Source organism: Corvus hawaiiensis, chromosome 1, assembly GCF_020740725.1.
Source record: "Corvus hawaiiensis isolate bCorHaw1 chromosome 1, bCorHaw1.pri.cur, whole genome shotgun sequence".
In the NCBI taxonomy this organism is placed as follows: Eukaryota; Metazoa; Chordata; class Aves; order Passeriformes; family Corvidae; genus Corvus; species Corvus hawaiiensis.
This window is the reverse complement of record NC_063213.1, coordinates 56,949,911-56,972,653: the sequence shown is the minus strand read 5'-3', so window position 1 is coordinate 56,972,653 and position 22,743 is coordinate 56,949,911. Positions and strand designations below refer to the sequence as shown.

The 22,743-nt window shown below is 37.2% G+C and overlaps 1 protein-coding gene across 6 annotated transcripts in view; it reads left to right on the top strand.

Moving 5' to 3' along the window:
• ANKIB1 (ankyrin repeat and IBR domain containing 1) overlaps positions 1-22,743 on the top strand; it is a 91,590-nt gene that overhangs the window by 28,040 nt on the left and 40,807 nt on the right. For 5 of the 6 annotated variants that reach the window (XM_048305713.1, XM_048305721.1, XM_048305686.1 and 2 more), the window contains exons 2-3: positions 5,314-5,582; positions 19,451-19,751. In XM_048305713.1, the coding sequence (XP_048161670.1) occupies positions 5,395-5,582; positions 19,451-19,751 (489 nt within the window). In that variant the 5' untranslated portion in view covers positions 5,314-5,394. Of the gene's footprint in view, positions 1-5,313; positions 5,583-18,698; positions 18,782-19,450; positions 19,752-22,743 lie in introns of those variants that run through there. The other variant, XM_048305729.1, reaches the window with a different exon arrangement.

Genomic DNA, 22,743 nt, shown 5'->3' with positions numbered 1-22,743 from the left:
TTTCCACAAGAATGTTCTTATAGTTTACATGAAAAAATACTTAAGAAGTAGTTTTAAAGTTTTTTAAGCTGCAAATTGTACTTAAACTTTTAAGTTTAAACTGTGGAATTACAAAGTGTTACATTGTAAATAAAAAAAAGGTTGCAAATGATTATTAGCTGCAATCCTGATCTTTGCTCATTTTATAGACAATAGGTTTTTTTGGTGCAAGAAATATATAGCATGTTCTTCTCATAGTTAAACCTGAGTATTTTTTTACTGGTTTTGATAGATTTTCTAAGCAGTGTGATGTAGTGCAGTCTGTCTCCCTTTTTTCATTCCCCAAGGTTTAGAACAGCTGCTGTATCAACATGTGCTAGTCCTACATTCAGTTAGAAATTCTGCTTCAGTATTAAAGCAACTAAAATGTGAATTGAGAAAGGTATGCTATCTCATGAAAGACTTCTGTGTTTAATATATAGTTCTTATGAGTGTTAGATGTATGATGTTTTAAAAATACCTACCTGATCCCCAATATTTTACCATTGTTACCAATTTCTAGCAAGCACTGTGTAAGTATTTCAAAGGAGGAACTCCTTCTAAAATCCTATGAAGTCATTGCAGTTGTCCCTCTTCACACTCACTTCTATGGTGATGCCCATGGAAAAATCAATAGTAATTGGGCAGCTGGTGCAACTGCTCTCAGAATCTCATTGCTTCCTTGCTCTACCCATGTCTTTCTTTATCCACTCTTTTTTCATCTTGTACTCAATCTTCAACCTCCTATTAGAGTGGCTGTCTCTGTTAAATTTTTATAGAGCTGTGATATCAAAGTGTTGCTTTTAGCAGTGTTGCTAATAAGCCATAGAAATTACTGTTTGTTGCTAAAGCAGAGAAGTGTGATGGCCCTGATGGAGTTTATAACAATCTTTCCTTAAACTTTAGGGTGGGTTGTGTAACCAGCTTTTGGGTTTTGTTAGGCTGGAACTTCTGTTTGACAATAGAGTAATAAATATACTTTCAAATTTTGAATTAGGTGGTTGATGTTTGGAATTCAGAAATAATATGGGATATATTTTTCAAACATTACATTCAGTTTTTCCTGTGTTCTTTGGTGTAAGATGATAGTTGTGGGTTTGATAAATGTTATAGGGTTTTGCCAAAGGCTATGATACAGTCTTTCTGTTAGCACAGAGCTTGAAGATTTAGTGAATAGATCTGCCTACCAAAAAAAAAAATCTTGTCTTTGTTCTGTAAAATTCTATTCAAGTCTCATTTTATTTAGATAAAATACTTTAAAATTGTCATGTTTGTGTGGTCACTTTTTTCCCACTGTGATGTGGACATTAAAAAATAGACTAAGGATTTTAAATTATGGGTTTATACAAAGAGCGAAGCAAGAGCAGTGATGCTGACACTGCACACTACCTGTGTGAGCCCAGGAGCTGCTGAAACTGCTTTAGCAACACCTGTGTTCAGCCCACAGGAGCTCTCCAGGTCTCTGAGGCTGACTGGCTGATAACCTTCCAGACCACTTCCCTGCCACCTGTGTCAGAGGAAATACGTGTATTATGGGCCCTTCACCTTTAAAAATATGAAATGACAGGCTGAAGAAGTGAACCAAGTTTCCTTTCCCTGAATGCCTGGTTTCAGCATTCCTCCTTAACTTTCTGTTCTCTGAGAATGTAATAGGTTGGAAGCTCTTCATGGGAAGATAACTACACTAAAAAGCATCAGACTGGGCCCCTTTCAGCCTTTCTCAGATCCAGAATTTTGTTGCACCAGCTGATGTTTTGTCCTCGTTCTCCTTTCAGCTGAAGTAGAGGCTTCTTTGGTGGCAGATGAAGTGGGGCTGTTTGCTGAAAGATGAACTGATGACTGCAAATGGGCAGATCTTGAATATTTTACAGAGGGGCACTCATCAAGTACAGCAGCTTGAGAGAGGTAGCAGCTGTCACATCTTTGTTTCTTCTGGACTTCCAAACATGCTGGGAGCCAACTGTTAGAACCAGAGTACAGAGACAGCTTCTCCCTTGTCTTCCTGTGTTTCTGCTGATATGTTTAATTGCAATTCAGAAAACAAAAAATACTACAGTGTGGCCCACCAAATATGCAAAGCATAAAAGGCTAATGCCTGTTGTAGTGTTAAAGATGAAAGACCTTGTGGATACTGTATGAAGGTGACAGACATTGATATAGTTTATCGTATCATGTGTTTTAAGTAGAGGATTGTTTTCTGGGTTAATTTTGACTCTGTCACTTCTCTCCTTGCATTCTTCCAGAGATCAGTTTCTTGCTATCACATCAAATATAAGCTGTTTGCCATCACCTGAAGGGCCTTCATTGACTATCCCCATTCTATCATCTTTCATTTTATTTTGATAATGTGATGATTATATTTACATTAGCCTTTGCTAAATTTTCAATACCTCTGCATTCATTCTTGGGTTTGTGTGAAGTTCATTTGGGTCTTTTCAAAGCCATATCATAGCTCTGTCTCATAATCCTTCTTAAAATTCTTCCTTTCCTTTGACTGATGTTCGTTTCCTTTGGAGTCTGGTCCTTTTACACAAACAATTTTTTACTCTTTTTATTTCACTCACCTTTCTATATCATTTCTATGTCATATATAGCCCTTTATTGGACACACAGGCTGTAAGCTTTTTTAAAGAAAGCAGATGTCACTGCTCTTTTCAGTGACTTACACAGTACAGTCTGCATATTCCTAAAATTTCCAGATGATACGATAACGTGCATAATAGTCCAAGCAATGTGCCTAGATCTTTTGTATTATTAGTCACCAATGACAGTACAACATTCTAATATGTCCATACTGCATCAAAAGTAAAGAAAGTTTATTCGGTGCACAGAAGAATTAATGATTTTTGCCTTTTCTGCACAAAAATGATTTGAGATTTTTAGTTCACCCCACAGAGACCCTCACTTCTCCCATGCATTTCCATACTCCTGCCTAAATCCATCCAGGTCTCATCTTCAACATCTCAAGAGAACCACCCTGTCCCAGATTTCTCTCAGATGCCTGGGGGCACCATCTTATCTCGTTCCACTCTCAGTGTTCTCATTCATCCCTACCCAGGTTTGTTAAATGCTCCAGTTTGGGCAAGAAGCAGCATGTTCTGCAGCTGATGCAAGCTATCTGTGTGCTAATTTCCAGAAATAAATGCATGGAAATTGGTGCTGTTATGTTCTAATTTCAAATGGTTTGTGCTTTTCTCAGTGTTATAGGCATTAGTGGGATCTTCATTATTGATTTCCATGATGATTCTGATATCTTTTAGGCATTTGTTCTCATCTAATTTAGTTTATAGTCTTGAGAGCTATTGGTGGTAGATAGGGATTGACAGATAATATAACCACAAACTAACCTTGTTAAACTTAAGTGAACATCATTCTTTCAAGTTATTTTTGAGATCCTGTCTGTTGAATGTAATATGAACTGCTGGTTCATATTATGTTCAACAGAGTGTAGAACTTTTCTTGGCTTTGTAGACTAAAGCCTGAAACTATCCAGCATTTAGAGTAATGCAACTAGTTTTGCATCTGAAAACACATTAATTTACAGCACTGAGAGTTGTGATGTAGAAATGTGAATATGCAGTGACTTTCTTGAAGAATATAAATATTATATCTGCATAGTATCTGCATGTTTATATTTTAAATATATTGATGACAAGAAGATACAAATGCTGCAGAATCTGTAGTGTGACTGAAGAATCTGGGCTTTGGTTTGTGTATATAACTAGACATATGAAGGATATCCATTTGCTTTTGGATGAGTGCCTATTTGGTGCTTCTTTGGGTCTCAGACAACATGGTTAGTACGTGGAGTCAGCTGATACAGCAGTGTCATTGTTACCTCACAACAGCTCAAAATAAGGGTTGTCTTACCAAAATTTTGTAGGAAAAAGGGTGAACATGGAGGCCACCAAGGCCACCTCTCTCCTTGAACAGACCTGACCACACTGATCAGATTTCCTGGTAAGACAACTGGTGACAACAGCTCTAGGGAAACAAAAGTATGTAATTTCAGCTGTTCCCCAGGTTTCCTCAAATCCTTTTAGTGCAAATTTTATCCACATCCGATTATCTTGGATTCTCTGCAGCTCTAGACTCCTTGGATTCCCCTGTTTCATTGGTCTACAAGGCTGGAAGGGCACCTGTAACTGTGTTAGAAAGCCAGTGTAGAAACACTAGCTTTGAGATAGTCCCAACAAGCTGAATATAAGATACAGGGCAGCTCCTCCCCTGTTTGATTTTATGTGCACAACATAATTAGTCTCAATCCCCTAACCTGCTGTGCCTGGCATATTTGGATCCCAGTGTGTGTTTTGTGGGGTGAAAGGTCTGGCATGGAGCAGTCTGGATGGGATGACTCATGCACAAAAGGGACCTCCTAGAAGGTTCATTGTGCTACCAGCCACAGCCTGGTGCTGACTCCCCTGTCTGTCCCCTGACATAAACCCACATGTGCTCTTTCCAGCTGCACAACCAGATAAGCTCCTGCTGTCCCGTGTCACGAGCAGAGATGCTGTGTCTGCCCTGTCTTTATGCAGCTCAATCTGCTGGTTGCCTCCATCAGGTAAAGGTGAGAGGCTGGGGAGCACAGCAGCTGGAAAGTACCTTGAAGTACTGTAAGGTGCAGTTGATTTGTGCCAGTACAAATGCCAGGCATTTTATGGACCCATTCATTGTAGGCCTAAATGTAAGGGGTTAGGTGTTTTTTTAAAGAGTCTGCTTAGCAGAACTGTAAAGATGGGGCCATGGTAATTCCTGTGTTCATGGGCATTTATCTTGCTGGCACAGAAGGGTGCTGTGTACAGCCACCTACACAAGCACAGGTGCTTCAAGCATATTTTAGCATGATTTTCTTTAACTAAAAGTTAAACTGATGTCTGCTTTAGGGCATGTTTTTGAAGAATGTTTCTTCCTTGGGTAAGAATTTTGCTTTAGATCTACTCTGTTTTTGAAGTAATGTCTAATTTTTAATTCATTCCTCATTCATGGAAATTCAGTGTTCATGCCAGTCTTCTAATACAGGTCGATATTAGCCATTTCTTTTCCATATGTTTAAAGAGTATAGGTAGTGAAGATATTTGCAGACGGAGGGAAATGGCACAATTTATCAGGGAAATAATCTGTGAAGAATTGGGAGTTTGCGTGTTTTTACCTAGAAAGACTTCGGCAATTCATGAGGAGAGTTTACAGGCCCTATGTACTTCTTCACCTGCCTATTTACAGTGCTGTAGCTCTGCATTAATTCGTCTAGGAAAAAGTGTTTTATGGAATAACTGGAATATTGCTTGTCTTTTTTAGGCTGAGAAGCATGTTACAGAACCGTACAACAAGTGGATGAAGGGGAAAGGAAGAAGTGCCATTGATAGCTAGGACAGCAACATGGGAAATACAACCACCAAATTCCGCAAAGCTCTTATAAATGGAGATGAAAACTTGGCCTGCCAAATCTATGAGAGCAACCCTCAACTAAAAGAAACTCTTGACCCAAATACTTCTTATGGAGAAACGTACCAGCACAATACTCCGCTCCATTATGCTGCTAGGCATGGAATGAATCGTATCCTGGGGTAAGCAGCGTTTGAAGTTTGGCTTGGGTGTGAAAAACTAACCTAGCAAATGCAAGAGTGTCAGCCAGGTTTTAAACACCTGATGTGTGTGTGCATAGGTGTACACATACATGCTGCACACACAGAATTTGTAACAAGTTCAAGGAGTAATAGAAAACATGCAAATTAGTCTATAATCACAGGCTGATATAACAGTCTTTAATTTTATTTCAGTATCTGTTCCTTTCTTGTAACATTAGTCTTAGGCAGTTTTAGCTTTCTTCCCGAAGACTCCTATACTGTGGTTCTTTGAAAATAGTGACTGTTCTACCATTCTTGATATGTTTTCCTGTCTTAAAATAATCTGTTTGCAAAGCTGTATGGATACTACACTAATTGTAACTACTTCTAGATGGTACAATATATATTTATTCTTGTGTTATTCAGGCAGCTTTTTTTTTTGTGTTGGATAATAACAGTGAACATTAATATCTTGATAAGTAAGTTTATTATTGCTGCAGTCAATATGGACAGCAATCCCTAATGTTAGCTATTTCCATTCTTCTGTATTTTCATCAGTGCTCTAAGATCAACTAGAGATTAACATCTTACCCATGTCCAGACATTGCAGACCCAAGCTGTTCTCATCTGGTATTTTGTGAAGGTAGTACCAGGCAGACATTGCTAAATCTCTTCTTCAGTAAGCACTATTAGAATTTCATAAATATCCTCTTCTTTATATTAGGAGACAGGACAGAAATAAATACTAAACTGTGTTATTGGTAATATTCTTTTCATCTCTGTGTTTATGTCTAAATGAGCCTGTAGTATTCATAAGGTTGGTTTTTTACCTCATATGCTGTAACTTTACTAGCTATCTGGCCTCTCACCATACATTTTTCCTCAGTGTTTTAGATTCATCTAACTGCTTTTTTACTTTATAATTTCTCATTTACCTCAGTTTTTGCTAAATATTTTTCTCTTCTTCCCCATGTATTCTGTAGTTCTATTTTTAATTTGTTTTCATCACTGAATCTTTTTGTTTATTTTTCCCCCATTTCTGATTCTTGAATTTTAGAAAAGAGTTAACTAAACTGAATTTAAAATAGTGTTCAGTTTTTACTTACACTTTCCATATCATTTTTTTTTCCTCTGAGATTTTCAGGTTATTTCTCTCAAGAAAATATCTCTTCAGAAATTATAGCCTCATTGAAACAACAAGGACACACGAAATTGCACATATGAAAAGAAATAGTCATAATTGCTGACTTCTGAGCAGTGCATTAGTTAATTCATACTGTAGCATTATGATGGGATCTCAAATAACTGCTTTATATTTGTTTAAAAAGTAATTTAGAAATGCCATTTTGCTACTAGCTACATGGGACCTTTAACATCTAAGTCTCATAGGACAACTCTTTTTTTTTTTTTTCACACTTTGCAAACAAATGATCAAAAGAATCATTCATTTTCCTTGTTTGAGTCTAGGGTTTTTAATACATTTTTTTGTCCCTAAACATAGGGAAGGTGTCTTTATCTGCTGGAGTCTGGTTCTGAAAACCCAGACTGTTAGAACTGCAGCAGTTGTGAGGAGTAATTTACTGAAGTTTTTTTACTATTAACTTTTCTGATGTCTTTCTAAGGGCTTCTCTCTAAGATGTACTGCCTTTTTATCTAAACAAAGTGGTAAAAGTGAATAAATACAAACCTTACAGTGTGTATATTTGCTAAGTTAATAGCAGAAAGGGCACAAGTGCTTTGAAGTTAAGCCTCTTCTTTTTGACACAGTCCTGGGTATGGCAGGCGTTAAATAAGTTGATTATTAAAAGGATGCTTTGATTTACTGATAAGGTTCAGTACCTAAAAATAAATTAATTTTAATATCTTTGTATTTTGAGAGAAATTTACAATTATGAGATGTCCATAGTAGTATAATATTTTATATTTATCTCTTCATAAAACATTTTAAATATTGGGGAATCTGTAGCAACACTAACTACAAGCTCTAGCATTTACTTGCATGCATACCATATAATTCAATTTTTCTTTATAGGCTGAAATTGTATTATAGTAGGTGGATATGAACTGACATGTTTACAGTTCACTGTGTGAGATTTTCTCAAAATAGAGTAGTGTGATGCAGTTGTTGGTACACCTTTTGCATTACAGAATACATTGAGAGAGATATTCTGGGATGTTTAGAAATGCCCTATCTGGCAATGCTGAGGCAAAGGGACAAATTCCCTGTTTGCATATGTATGGCTGGTGTGACTGTCCAAAGACACCGTGAAAGCACAGGCACCAAGTTGCAGTGAAAGGGAGTTGGGGACATCCTGCTGCAGTGATCTTAGAAGGGAAGAAATAAGAAACTGGAGAAGAGGTGAAAGGATCACAAAGCAAAACTCCCAACCTGGACAAACTTGGTTTAATCCAGCATGAAGTCTACTGGCAGAAACTTAAGCCAACAAAAATTTCTCAATGATTTTGAGCTGCACAGTTATTATGCAGCAAGTGTCTGAGTCATCTCGCTGCTGCACTTTTCATCCAGCATTTACAGCCCAGAAACTGTATCAAGATCTAAAAATTTGAAAATTTGCTGTTAATTTCTTTTCGCAAGATTCAGCAAGAATGTGTTATAATGCTAGGATTGTTTCTTGATCATTTTAATGAGTATCATAGAAAACTTCAGTATACTAGGAATGTTGAAATAAAAAACAGAACATAGTCGACATTCCGTTAATGTATAACTTGGTCTGCAGCCCTAAATAATGTTTACCTGACATACCAGTTTGTTTTAACAGAGCATTTAATGTTTAAAAACCAAAAATTGCTGACCACAGCTAAGAGCACAAACAAGATTTTCAAAGACTTGATCTCAGGCCAGTAAGCTCATCAAGACAGAGGTGCCCCTGCTCCAAGGCTGTCACAGGATAACCCTCAACCCCCAGCTGTGACACCTTCAGGAGAAGTTAACAGAAGGGCATTGTACTGGCAGGTTCATGGGGCAAGGTTTTGGTAGCAGGGACCTGTGGGGGTGGCATCTGTGAGAAGAAATCAGGAGCTGCACCACACCAGACACAACTGGCTTCTGCCAGCTCCAAACCAGCCCCACCACTGGCCAAAGCTGAGACTATCAGCGATGCTGGTGGTACCTCTATGATTACATACTTAGGAAAGGATGAAGAATGCTGCACAGCATCTGTGAGAGAGGAGTGAAAAAAATGTATGAGGGAAACAGCCCTGCAGAGACACCAGGCCAGAGAAGAAGGGAGGAGGAAGTGCTTCAGGCACTGGAGCAGAGATTCCCCTGCAGACTGTGGTGAGGCAGGATGTCCTCCCACAGCCCCTGGACATCCACGTAGAGCAGAGATCCACCCACAGCCCCTGGAGGACCTCACACTGGAGCAGGTGGATGTGTGCTGAAGGACCCTGCAGCCCATGGAGAGCCCGTGCTGGATCAGGCTCCTGGCAGGAGCTGCACAACCTGTGGAGCGGAGCCCACACAGAAGCATGATTTCTGGCAGGACCTGTGACCCTGTGGGGGGACCCACACTGCAGCTGTGTGTTTCTGAAGGACTGTAGCCTGTGGAAGAACGCACACTGGAGCAGTTCATGAAGCGCCCACACATGGATTTTGAGAGCTTTATATAACATGTGCATTGGTCTCATTCCGCTACAAACATTTATCATGTTTCCTTATGGATTAAGGTCTTGACAGAAGATTCATATTCAAGAAGATGAATAATTTCACTCCCTAAATGTATATAAAAATACTGCAGACAAAGCACACTGTAAACATGTTTTCTTCAGAAAATGCAGTCTTCAGATGATCAAGCATATCCGATGTCCTCAGGCTTTTTTTTCTTGCCTAAGCTACATTTTAGACCATCTGACTGTTTAGTTTGAAAGAACTGCTATCAATGTGGAAAGTTACTCACTAGGGTCTGGCTGTTGGTGAACCACTCCTGAGCTATGACAAGAGAACAGACTTTCCAGAGGCTGGTAGAGATGGAGTGACTGGAAATCACAAGGACTTGCTTGACATTGAAAGGGAAAAAAACCCCTTAGATAAACTGTCATTTTGCAATATATGTGGTGTGACTTTCAGTTTTGCAGCTTTGCTGGGAAGCTTTTTGGATCAGTGACAGATTTTCCTCATTGTGTGTTTCATACTGCTACATCTGAGAACTTTGTGAGTATTCAAGCCAAAAGTGGATTGTTGTAGCAGTTGCTGCTGGTCCTGGCCTGAAGAGGAGGGAGGAGGAGGTGACAGAAACATGGAACTGTGGGGAGACAGGACAGGTTTGTGAAGCTGATTTTTGTCTAGAATGAGAAAAGCAAGACTTTCCTGTTACAGAGATTCTGGAAGTTGAGGTGATTGCTGAAACTAAAGAAAAAAAATCAAATCCAAACCCACTTCTTTTAGCATTCTTGATGTCTGCCATTCAGTAATAGTGGTAAAGCAACTCTGGCAATGAAGGCATAGCTAAGCTAGTCAAAGAGAAACATTGGTAAATGTGTCTGGGATTTTTTTATAGGAAGTATCTCTTGTTTCATTGCTACAATTTGGAAAGTATTTTTCACTTCAGAAGAGTGACAGAACATCAAAATAGTGGTGGTTTCCTCTAGGGTGAAATAAATACACATCTCTTGGAGTTTCAGCTACAGTCCACTTCTCTTCTGGCTGTTTAAGAGGTTTCAATAAGGACTGGTCTAGGCAATTGTAATGCAATCAGAATACTGGTATTGATATTACCAGTATGTTATGGAGGGTGAATTTGCCAGAAAACTTGACCTCAGAGGGAATATTGCATTTGTCACAGCACATTCAGGAATGTCTCTTCCTGTGCCAGGTTTTGTTGGCTTTTAATCCATTTGCAGTCATGTTGAAAACTGGTTTTGGATGATTTTGAGGGACATGTGTGTAGATTGTTTTTCAGAACAAGATTTCTCTGAAGCTGAGAGGGTATTAGAGGACTTTTATGCTGCAAAAATATATGTTAAGGAAAAGTATTGAAGAAAACCCTGTCAACTTCTTTGCAGATCATCTGGCTTTAGAGAAGTGCTGTAGTTGCTTGTTTTCTGACAAGGTTGAAGCTGCTCTGAATTTTAGATATTGTTTTTTCTGGAGAGGGAAATCAAAAAAAGGCTACTTCACTGTTTTGACAGACAGAAGTTCTGTAAATATTTAAACTTTGGGATCCAAATAGACCTAAATCATTCATGCTGAAATCTTCAGAAAGGTGCTACAAACTATATTTTTTTTTATCAAATTTCTGAACATTTATTCAATGCTTTGACAGTAAGTCTGGTGTTCCTTTTTAAATTGCTTTCCTAACAGTGCTTCTGATATAAATGTGAGCAAAAGAAAAATAATAAGGTTAATAGCAGCTCTTTGTCTAATAAGGGCAAATGGGGAAAATGTGGGGTTATTAAGCAAAACTACAGGATCCCGGTGTAAGGAAATTCGTATTGAATGCAGGGATGTCTTCAAGTAGGCGGTTCAGAAAACTCCTGGAGCAGTCTCTTTTTTTTCCTCTTTTTTTTTTGTTCTTCATGGTAATTCTTTGAATTATTACATTCGCTTGGTGGTTTTTAGTCAATTTTGAAGCTCATTTGAAAAAAAATTATGAAGGCATACTGGTTGCCTAAGCTTCTTTCCTAAAAGTAGTTTTTTAAAGTTTTGGGTTCTTGTTTGAATATAAAAGATTACCACGTAATTATATTCCCTTTCTTCCACCTAACAAAATAATTCTGTTCTGGTTTAATAACTTAAAATATATGATACATTACTTCATCTGAATAATTTATTAGAATGTCATTGTCTAGATCATTCACTTTGAACAACAAAAAGCAGCTTGGTTTTAATTATCAAAAATTATACAGATACATATTTCAAATATACTTCTATTTAAGATTAATTTTATTAACAAAAATAAGTATGTCTGCACTGGAATTATTCATACTAGGTCTCCTTTATAGTCAATATAGACATAGATAATAAATCTAGTCAGAATAATTAGTGAAGCCAACAGCACAATTCATGTATTGCAAAGGTGACCATAAAGTATTTAAAATTAAATATGTGCCAGAAGTGCCTGTTTCTTCCCATTGATTTTAAAGGGAATTTAAGAGAACCAGATCAGCTGTAGTTGTCTGCACTGTAGGTCACCAGAGCTGAGAAGATGAATCTCATCCTACATTATACTAAATATGTAAAATTGAATAGTAAGCACCTGCAAAGTTGTAAATAGAACACTTTGATGGTTTTACAATATAAGACATGAATGCTACTTGTGGGAGATACTGCTTGTGGTATAGTGTTAAATGTTTTCCTTTCATGGTGTGTGGTGAATGATCTGTGCAGTGTTTGGATCTGTCCAAGTGGGAGCATTGGTGTTTATGCAGTTGCTTTGTTGCCATTGGACTCAGCTGCTGAATTGGCTTTGCAAGGTCCTTTTTAGATTAGTTATTTTGCGTGGTTGTGAGTCTTGGTCACCTTTCAAATTCCTTGGAATATGAAATACTGAAGGGGCCTCTTGATTAGATGTAGGTGAATAATATATGAAGAATATGATCTGACAGGGCTTTGTGGGCATGTTTGTGAAGAAGCAAGAGGACTAAGTGAATTGAAGTGCCCCTGATTTCAGTAGTAGAGCATCTGACTGGATGGTAGAAAATAGTAATTTGTAAGGTCATTTTCATCATAGTCAGTCTAAAAAGCAGTCAAGATGATGGACAAACAGTAAAAATAGGAAGCCTTTAGAAGTGATCAAGTTCTTACTGTGACTAAATCCTGGAGAAAACTGCCAAAGACAGAAAACAGACGGGACACTTAGAGGAGCAACTACAGATGTTGAGTAGCAGCAGTAGCATTTGCTGTGTTCCTCAAAGGCTACCACTCAGTTGGGCACTGTCTTCTAAAGTACAATAGGTAGGCTGAAAAACTCAGACCCTTATCTGACTGACTTCCTTGTTTTCCTTTCCCTAAAGCTCAAAATCTCAGTTAAAAGGAGTTTTCACTGAATAGATGTGTGTGGCCTCCCAAGGTATCTTCCCTGGTGCTCCTCATAAGTGCCTCACAAAATGCGAAACAGGGGTAGACTTTATCTTAATCATAGTCTGACCTACAAGCAAAGATCAAAAGCCAGTCAGCTGCTGTGTTTTTAGCTCTTAAATGTGACTTTTTTCTATTTGACTTCTGATTATTTTAATCTTAGTATATTAAAGATACGTGATGCTCATGAGTTTGTTACTCACAGCCTTTACTCTCCAGTTACAGCTGCCATTCTTGAATGTGTTATTGCTTCTTCTTGATAGGTTTTTTTGCACCCAGAGGAAATTGTTCTGATTTTACTTTGCTTGGTGGAAATCAGACATTGCAGAGTAAGAGTGCTTTGTTAGTGATTGGTGAGATGAGATCTATTAATGCAGTGCACTATTAAAGGTTTCTTATTCTGTGTTGTCTGTTCTCCTTCGTAGAGCTGTCGGGAACATTTTATCACAGGCAAAGTAAAATTCTCTTTGGGTTATAGAGGAGTACAGCTTTGGTCCTTGCCAACCAGAATGACTACGTCTTTATTTCAACTGATTTTGTTGCCAGGTGGAGTTTGTGACTCCATTGAGTTGATTGGTAAATACTGAATCATTGTGTCAAATGGCTTCACTTCACCCTGGGGTTGGAAGCACAGGTGGCTTCCTTACCAGAGAGATCTGTTGGCTCAGTACTGGAATAATGATTGAGAGACTTGCAGTTTCTGATAAACAGAAGTAAATTTTTCAGAAATAACTCATTAATTTTTATACCTAAATGCAAATTCAAGCAAAATATTCAGTGACATTGTATATAGACCCAGTTTTCCTTTTGGCCAAGATACAGATTGTGAAAGATTTGATTTTTTTAAATTCACTTTTTCTTTTCAATTTAATGTAATAAAGTTACATCATTGTGACATTTAAGGAAAATAAAAATTAGCGTCATTAAAGATAAAGCAACATATAAACTGAAGACATTTTTACGGAGGGAGAGAGAAAGATGAGACAACTTCTGTAATACAGTTTTTAAGAAATAGAAATGATGCAAAGCTTGATAGTATTCACTTTGTAATTTCTTCATTATTGCTATATAAATAATATCAACACTAGATACCATACACTGCCAGGTAATTTACAAACTGTCCTGTGCAGAAATACAAATCTGTGTGTTTAAAAGGTGACAATGAACACACTTATTGGTAGTTTCATGTTTATTATTTCATCTCACATTTGTTTGAGACCAATCTAAAAATAATAGTCAGCAGTTACATGAGAAGAGAATTCAGCATGGATGGTCTCAGAAAAAAAATTGTGTTCAAAGAAAGGATTTGGAGACAAGGGTGGAAGGATGACACAGATGCATGAGAATTGGTTCTAGCTGTCAAGAGATGTATGTAAGAAAGGGCCAGAGACAGAGATGCAAATCACACAGATTTTGCTTTACAGAGAACTGTCACAAAAGCTGCTGGTAAGCAGCCAGCTTCAGTGGAAGCCACTTCTGATTTGGCACTCAGCTCTATTTCTTTTGAAATCTTACTCAGAATATTGAAATAAAAGCCAGAAGAGGCATGGGATCTTGGAAACAGTATTCCTGACTGTCCAAGGGAAGGCCAAACTTAACTCATAAATAAAAACAATAGTGTTCTGGTTACTAGAAACTTACAGATGTAATTGATACATTTTTGCACCAGGAATTGTTTAATCTCTGTTTTGGTGCTGCTGTTCCTCCTAACAGGCATAGGAACCATAAATAAAGCATAATTTTTCTTTAGCCCATGGTATAACAAATGTAAGGATTAACCAAGTTTTGTGTTCCTCACTTTTAGAGTGCACTGTCTTTGTATCTGTGCTCCAGAATTCAGTTGTATCCCCTTGCCGCTCGTGCACATTCTCCCTCTTTGTGTGTTGTACCAAGCCAAATATCGCTATCTGTGTACAGAAGGTCATACTTAATTATATTTGCTGACACAAAAATCACTAAACCAGAGAAACTTTTCAACCTATTTGCATCTTTTTAGTAAAGAGAATAGAAAATTCTTTAGTGATGCATATTTGTAGAAGACCTTTCTGAGGTGCCTACTAGGGCTGATGTTAACATGAATCAGTCCAGACCTGGAACTCAGACCCAGGTGCAGACCTACTTTTAATCACTTTAACAGTCTTTTGGAAACCAGCTGTTTGGAGAAATCATAGGTGAAATGATAGCAACACAGTGAAGAAAACATGGTAAGGCTTTTTAGAGCCAGTTTAGGAGAGAATGAATACAGTGCTTGCATTCTAGGTAATATTTTTGTACAGAATATTACATCAAATCCATAAGGGAAATAGGCCCAGCAGAACACGTTTAAAGAGTCAAAGATTTCCATTTGAACCTTAGATTGCTCTAAGTAAAAGATTATTCATATGTGCCATAGTCTGGATGTGCTTCTCAAATTGGTGGTTTTCTCTGAAACTCTGCAGAAATTGTTTGAGTACTCAGGAAATTATTTGATGCCTTTTGCCAGATGTACCATACTTGGTAGGAGTCATAGGAGTGGGAATAAATGGAGGCAGAAACAGAAAAATTCTGTTTAGGAAAAATACAGGATTGAAGGCCAGAGTGGAGTACTCAGTGTAAGGGACCTTGAAATGTCTGTGAAGATTTCAAATTTCAGAAGAAAGATTTAACTTTTACAGACTTCCATCAGCAGTGGAGACAGTAGCACTGACAGCCTCTCAGATGCTTCTTTTGCTCTTAAACCAAATTATCACTGGTGTAACCTCACTCCTTACTACAGCAGGATATTTCTAGTGTTTATGGGAATTCTGGTAGTGTTAGTAACAGTTGTTAGGCAAGGGGTCAATTGAATTAAGACTTACAAAAAATCAGTATAATAGCCTGTGGTTTTTCTTTCATAAATGGTTAGTGACCTGTCAGTTTATTCTTTGGTTTAGAATAGGAATAGTCATTCTCTCCTGTCCAGGGTTTTACTGCATGCAGGAGATTCCTGGGCTGTAAGAAACGCTTAAGAATCTTAGTGAAACAGAGAAGAAACTTTTAAGTACTAAAAAATAACTTTCTAGTGCTGTATAAAGAATAAAAATACCAATAATTATATTTACTAGATGTGGCTTTCAACATCAGGTAAAACACAATACTCTTCACAAAATTATTTCAAACAGTAATGTTTGTTAAAAAAATTTCTTCAAGTGCTTACTAGTACACTAGTTGTTTTCTTATAGTGTATTTGGGAGAACAGTACTTTCTGGTTAGTGAAATAATCATAGTTATTCAAGGTTTTATGCCTCAGTATTAGCCTACTGTGTTAAAAGATGAATGATTCAGTAATTGTATGAATTAATTCATTGCAAATGAGTTTTAAATTACTGGGTAGCATGGCTTGGCTTTTCTGTATTTTGTTGTAACTCATGGCTTACCCATACTTCTCTTAATGCTCTTAAAATACTTCTGTTAATGTTCATACTTCTCTTAAAGCTATGGGCTTTAGGTTTATGCCTGCACTGGAGTTTGCAGTATAACTTTCTTTAGCAAGCTGTACTTACAAGGGCTGTCTAACCCAAGGAGTAGATGGGATGTTGTGAAAGGGAATCCTGTGCAGTTCACCCTGTTGTTGAAGCTCATCTTTTTCTAGTGCCTTACTTGCCTTGCTTAAAGCAACAGTACAATTTTCTGTGTACTTTATCCAGTATACATAAGTGCTTTGCTTTCAAAAATTGTTACTTTCACTGTCTTTGAGCATATTCAGACATGTTTTAGCCTCCAGCTGTCAGAACTACTTTTATCATTTCATTTTACACCCATTTTTTATTTTGGTTTTATTTTTCCACACATAGGTACATTTTTGTATGGTTTTTTATGCTTACATATGTAGCATAGAATCACAGAATGGTATGGGTTGGAAAAGACCTTAAAGATCATCTAGTTCCAACAATGTGTATCTATATATAGCTAAAATATATATAGCATTTGTTTAGAGAGAGTAAAAAACTGTAAATATGGTGGTTTTCATGCCCCAAACATTAACGATTTTATTAAAACCTGAAGAAATAGTTGTGTTGTTAGTTTCCCAAAGTGAGGATGTGTCCCAGTTGTTTATTATTCAAGTTCCCAGCCTTGTGATCTTGACTTTCTTGCTGCTTTTCTGCAAATACAGATAGTAGTAGGTGTGAATGTTACAGCCCTTTCCTTTTTGTCACTTCTTCAACACTTTTATGATGCTTTTGTCACCTCAAGTTTGGATTCTGCAAAGTGCTACAGATTGAAGCAAAATCTGGAAACTGCAACTAGAGTAAAGTCTGTCTGCCTTGTGGTTAAGTGATACTTCCCATAGGCAATGCATATTTTCACTCTATCAGTACATTTCCAAGCAAAATTTAGCTTCTTATACCTCTGAAGTTGTGAGCCAAATTGCAGGGATCTACAGCACGCTCTGTGGAAGTCTTATGCACCAAATACCACTGTTAAAAATGAAACCCTGTTGAGTAATGAATTTGTGGATGTAAAATGTATTAATTTGCCCTTTTTTGGATGCTAGTCGTCTCTAAGTCATGGGTTCAGTTGGGGTTTCCAGGATTGGCTTGACTTCCCCTTATGGTGAAGAGCTGATCACATCCAAGTGCCTCTATAGAATCTGTGTTGTTGTCCCCATCTTTTTCTCTCTCTCTTTCCCATTTCCCTCTGTCTCGACTTTCCCACCTTCCTTCCTCTCCTTTCTTTCTGTCTCAAGTTTCATACTACATAAAGCTAATTCAAACAAGCAAATTCACTTTGGATAGTGTTTGGTACTGGTTAGTCTTACCGTTTCATGTGATTGGCTCTGAAGCACTTTGCCTGTGTAGCTAAATCCCTTCCCTCTGAGAACAAACAAAAAACTTGAAGCAAACAAAATATGCTGTCACTTTTTTTTGACAAGATCTTTAATCTCAAGTTTGGCAAATTCATATTGCCTAACAAATGCATCTATCATGTTAGCTATCATGGAATGAAAGAGAGATTTCTCTAAGGAACATTTTTGCTGCCAAAACAGGGCAACATAGAGGAGACTGTTTTATGTTTTGCTCTGAATACTTTGTTGCTACCTATTTAAAAGAATGGTGTTTTAATAATAAGCTTTATTTTAAATTCAAACCACTCCAATTTTCAGGAGGAAGAAGGGACAGGAATCCGACTGACCAAACAGCTGTCAAGACATTCTTCCATTGCATGACCAGATCATCTGTGCCTAGTTTTTTCTACTGAAATACTTGTCTAGACTATTTTCAATAATATCCGAAAGGGAAATTCCCATTCACCCGGTACAGCCTCTTCCTTTATTAAAAAAATAGTTTCAGGATTATTCATTGTCCTGAACAAAGCATGGGTGAACTCAGAGAAAGGTGGGATGTATTCAGGTACAACTGAAAGAGGAGATGGCATTTAGATTTTTAACTATAGCATAAGGCAATAACTGAGGTAAATAACTTTTTTTTTGTCAAATTGGGTAAGTTTGTCAGGTTCTTCTCACCCCTGTTCACCAAGAGCACTATTACCTGATTTTGTATGCAGGCAGCACCTGCTTTCAGGTGGCTAAACTGCCTGAAAATGATTGAAACTGGTTTTCATTAGTCTTATGGGTGTGGTCAGGGAGGGTAGAACCTAGGCCCCTGCACTAACTTAGTGGGGATTCCAGAATAGCTGGTTTTTTTCATATTTGCAAACTGGAGTCAGGGAACAGCCTGGAGAGGAGATATACTTGTGTAGCCTTTATATGTGAGGGGGTTTATTGGAACAGAGCAGTCATTTTTGCAGTGACTTTTTGAATGTATGTGCCATGCTTCAGATTTAGCCTGGTATTACCTTTCTGGGAACCTGAGGGAACAATACCTGTTCTTCCTCCCTTCACACAGAGTTCTTTCAGCATTGCTGTCTCTCTGACTGCAGTCCTTCAAAGAGGTGATCTTTCCTCTCTGCCATTGCCTATCATTTACTCTCCCTTAAGAAAAATTTATTTTAGTATACCTCAAAAGGCTAAAGCAAGTTTAAATTCACAGAGCTTGGATGATTTTTCTTCCATTTCAGATCTGGATTGTAACTTCTATAAATCCTTGCTGGAAAGAAGCAGCAGGGAGCTGTATTGTCTCAGGTGCTGTTAGGATTCAGAGCTGTGATTCTAAGAAAAGCCTGTTGTTTCCCTTTCATTCCTAAGGTGATCCTTTTTGTGGGTAATAGTTTATTTTTTACTTTGAACTGCCTCTAAAGCATTCAAGAGAACACTTAAATTCTTGCCTGCTTCTGTCACCTGTATAGGGGAGAGTTTGCATTATGTTGCACTTCCATATATTCTAGAGTGAAAAAGTCAATAGTCGTTCCTCAATGTGTGCAGTGCTGGCAAGAAAAGTATTTATAGTATTTTAAGAAGGAGTAAGTGCTACATCATCATCTGACTAAAGATACAGAAAAGGAGAATTAATTTTTAAGAAATTGCTCTGTCATTATCTATTTGCAAACTACCAAATGCTATGTGTTATTCAGGACAGAGCAGAAGAAATAAAGTACCTATTTTATCCATCTTGTGACTTAATAACATTTATCATAATGCAACACAGAATTGTAGAATAAACTTTCTCATACACTGACAAAGTAATGGTACTTAGTGATATTTCAATAATTCATCCAGATCTTGGCTCTCAGCTTCTAAGAGGAATGGAGGAGAGCTGTCCAATCATAATTCTCTGTTGAAGAACATTTGTCACTAACACAGCTAATCAAAGTCTTTGCAAAAAGGAGAGCTGTCATAATACACACTTCCCACTTCAAGGAAATGAATGGAATTGTGTGCTAATTATTTTTCTTCTATTTTTTTCCCCCACTGCAGAACTTTCCTTTTCGTTAGAGATGGTAACCCAAATAAACGGAATGTGCACAATGAGACATCTATGCACTTGCTGTGTATGGGACCTCAGATCATGATCTCAGAAGGAGCTCTTCATCCTCGCCTGACACGACCCTCAGAAGACGACTGCAGAAGAGCAGATTGTCTGCAAATGATCCTGAAGTGGAAGGGAGCAAAGCTGGATGAAGGACAATATGAACGAGCAGCCATTGATGCTGTCGATAACAAAAAAAATACGCCTTTGCACTATGCTGCTGCCTCAGGGATGAAAACCTGTGTCGAGGTAAAAGTTCATATATAAGTTTATGTATATTGTTATGAGTAACTGACATGCACAGTGTTTCACAAGGCTATTTTTCGTGGGGAAGGGAATCTGGTATGGTATATTGAATTAACTTTTTATTTTTCATTAATTGGAAAAATTGTAAAGATAAACAGCCCAAAACACACTGTAGAGAAAAATGAAAGAAATGGATTACATGTACATTAACTCCATGACAATAACTCCTCAACATGAAGAAGACTCATGTAGACATATAAAAATTGGAATTAATTACAAGACTGTAACAATGGAGAAAAAGCTTTAAAGGTAGGCATAGGCCTCCTGTATGTGTAAAGTGAAGTGAAATAACTACCTGAGAGAAAATTAGAGCTCTTTTTATTTTGCTCTGCAGCTGAGACTTGAAATGCTGTCCATGTTTCAAGAACAGATTTGATGTCTTTAATTTACAGTGTCCAGCTTTTTTAATGTTCGTGAAAGTAGTGGTTAATAATGAGTAATTTGGAATGACTTTTGAAGGTCTTACATAAGATTTATTTTTAAACTATATCAAGTAATGAGAACGAGTATTTAATTGTGCTGGTAATTTAATATAAAGAACACAAGAACAGACATCTAGCATTTTTGAAAACAGCTAACATCTTCATAAGTCTGTCTATTTTAACATCAAGATTTGTATTTGCAATTGTAACAATTAATTCAGAGTTCAGCATTTATATGTGAAATTTACATTCTTTTTCTTCTGTTTATAATTTCATGTTTATTCAGACTACGCTCAGTAACTTAGTATCATCAGCAAAGTTTATCACCTCTTTATTCACCTTCTCTTCTAGATAACAACTTCATATCTTAAACAGGTCCCAGAACCTCTGGGATTTCACTGGTGACCTCTCTCTGCAGTAAAAACTGATAATCTTTTCTGATGTTCTCTGGAGCTGTTTTTAGTATTGGTATTACTTTTACTATCTTCTAATTTTGTACTGTGACAGATTTAATCAGTAAGCTGCATATTATAATAAATAGTTCAGAAGTTTCATATTTGAGTTTCATTAGGACTCATGAATATAAGTACCATCTGATGCTGGGTATTTATATTAGTATTTGGTCTACTGATTTTTCTAGAACCTCTTGTGCTGAGACTTCAATTTGAAAGACTTTCTTTTGTGTCCTTCATAAAGTATGCATAATACATCCACAGAGAATCTGGGCTCCAACAGTTCATAGCATTTTTCTGCTATATGTTATATGAGATTGCTTTTACAGTTTGTCCAGCAACCAACTTCACAAAAACATTGAACAATTTACTGTGTGATGTTTCTAAATTATTTGAGTTGTTATGCACTTGATATACTGCTCAAAAAACTGTCAGTCTTCTTTATTGTGATTTTGCGTTTACCTTTCCCAGACTTTGTTCTTTACATATTCTTCCTCTGTAGACAGCTTCAGCTTCTTATTTTCCATAAGATTCTGTCCTGTTTGTCTCTCTTCACAGATGATTTTTTCCCACACTTACTTAGTACCACTTTTTGAAAGTAGAAAGTGGATTTCTTGTCTTTTTCTTCTGCAAGTTTAATGAATCTTTGGGAATTGTTAATGAGCGGCTCTTTGATGGTAACATTTTGAATTAGGTCTTGCAGACTACTCTGGACAGTCAGGAGCTGCTCCTCCTCTGATGTGTTTGCTGACTGTTTTGTCTATTATCCAGTCACCTATGTAGTCTGAAATTTTAATTTAGGAGTAATTTATTAGCTTACATATTTTCTAAATATACTTGGGAGATGCAGGGACAGGAGTTCCCTTTGTTTTTGTGATTTCTTTCTTGCAGCATTTCTATTCTTAGTAGCCATGTTACCTTTATTGTTACAGTTTTAGTCAGGTCATCACCAAAGCTTTTTGTTTGTTTGTTTGTTTAATTCCAGAATTGTATTTCACTAGTATTAGGTGATAGAGTTAGTTTGTTTATTTATTTATCAGGTTTTTTGGGGTTTATTAGAAAATGTGCGTAGCATCACCTTTCCAATACTGTGAACTTCTCTATGATTCTCGCATTATGTTTGCTGGTTGTATTCTGTGGAGTTTTCAGATATTGTCTGAGAATTCTCATTTAGTTTGTCAATTCCCCAGCCTCAGCGGTGCACCCCCTTGAACTGAATATTCTTCTTTACCTTCGGTTTTTTCATTAGTTCTTTCTGTAGAAGTTCAGATAGTGTCTTTTTATTTCCAGTATCCAACACTTCTTTCATTCTGTTAGTATACAGATCATCCTTAGTTTTTTGAGCTTCTAACAAATGAAAACTCATCTTCCTGATGCCATTTTCTATGCTATTATTTAAGCCTCTGCCTCTCTGGTTCCCTGCTCAGTACTGAAAGGAGTTAAGAGGATGCTGCTGTTAGGTGCTGATCTTTACCCTCCAGTAACACAGCCTGAATCTTGCCCCAATACCTTCTCTTTTCTCTGCCCCATATTGTTACAGCTCCTCAAGCTCCACACCAGCAGTTTGTCTTCAACACGTCCTTAGAAATTATTTACATACTTCCTGATTTTCACCAGGGAGGCAAGTCACCATGCAGTCTTCGCTAGCTGAAGTACACTCAGACCCTGCTAACTATATACATGTAACTGAATGACATATAGGTGTTGTCTGGCTCATTGTTTCATCCAAAATAAAGCACGGTTATAAGATTGATTTAGAGCCTCTTGTGATGTGATTTGTTTGTAAACAAATATCAGGCTATCTCCTAGGTCTGTGTTACTACTGCTTTTATTTTGATTGTCAAGTTTTTATTCTTTCAGATTTAGTAAAGAAACTAATTGCAAAGGACTAGCTCTTGTTCTCTTGTTTTAGTGCCACTTATCTGGTCCAGCTTCCTGATAAGTTCTGACTATAGGCATTTCACTCACAGGTGTTTTATCTATCCTTCTTCAAGATGATAGATACATTTGCTGTTAAACATATTTTTATTTACATTATTATACAACAGAGGACAAATGTGC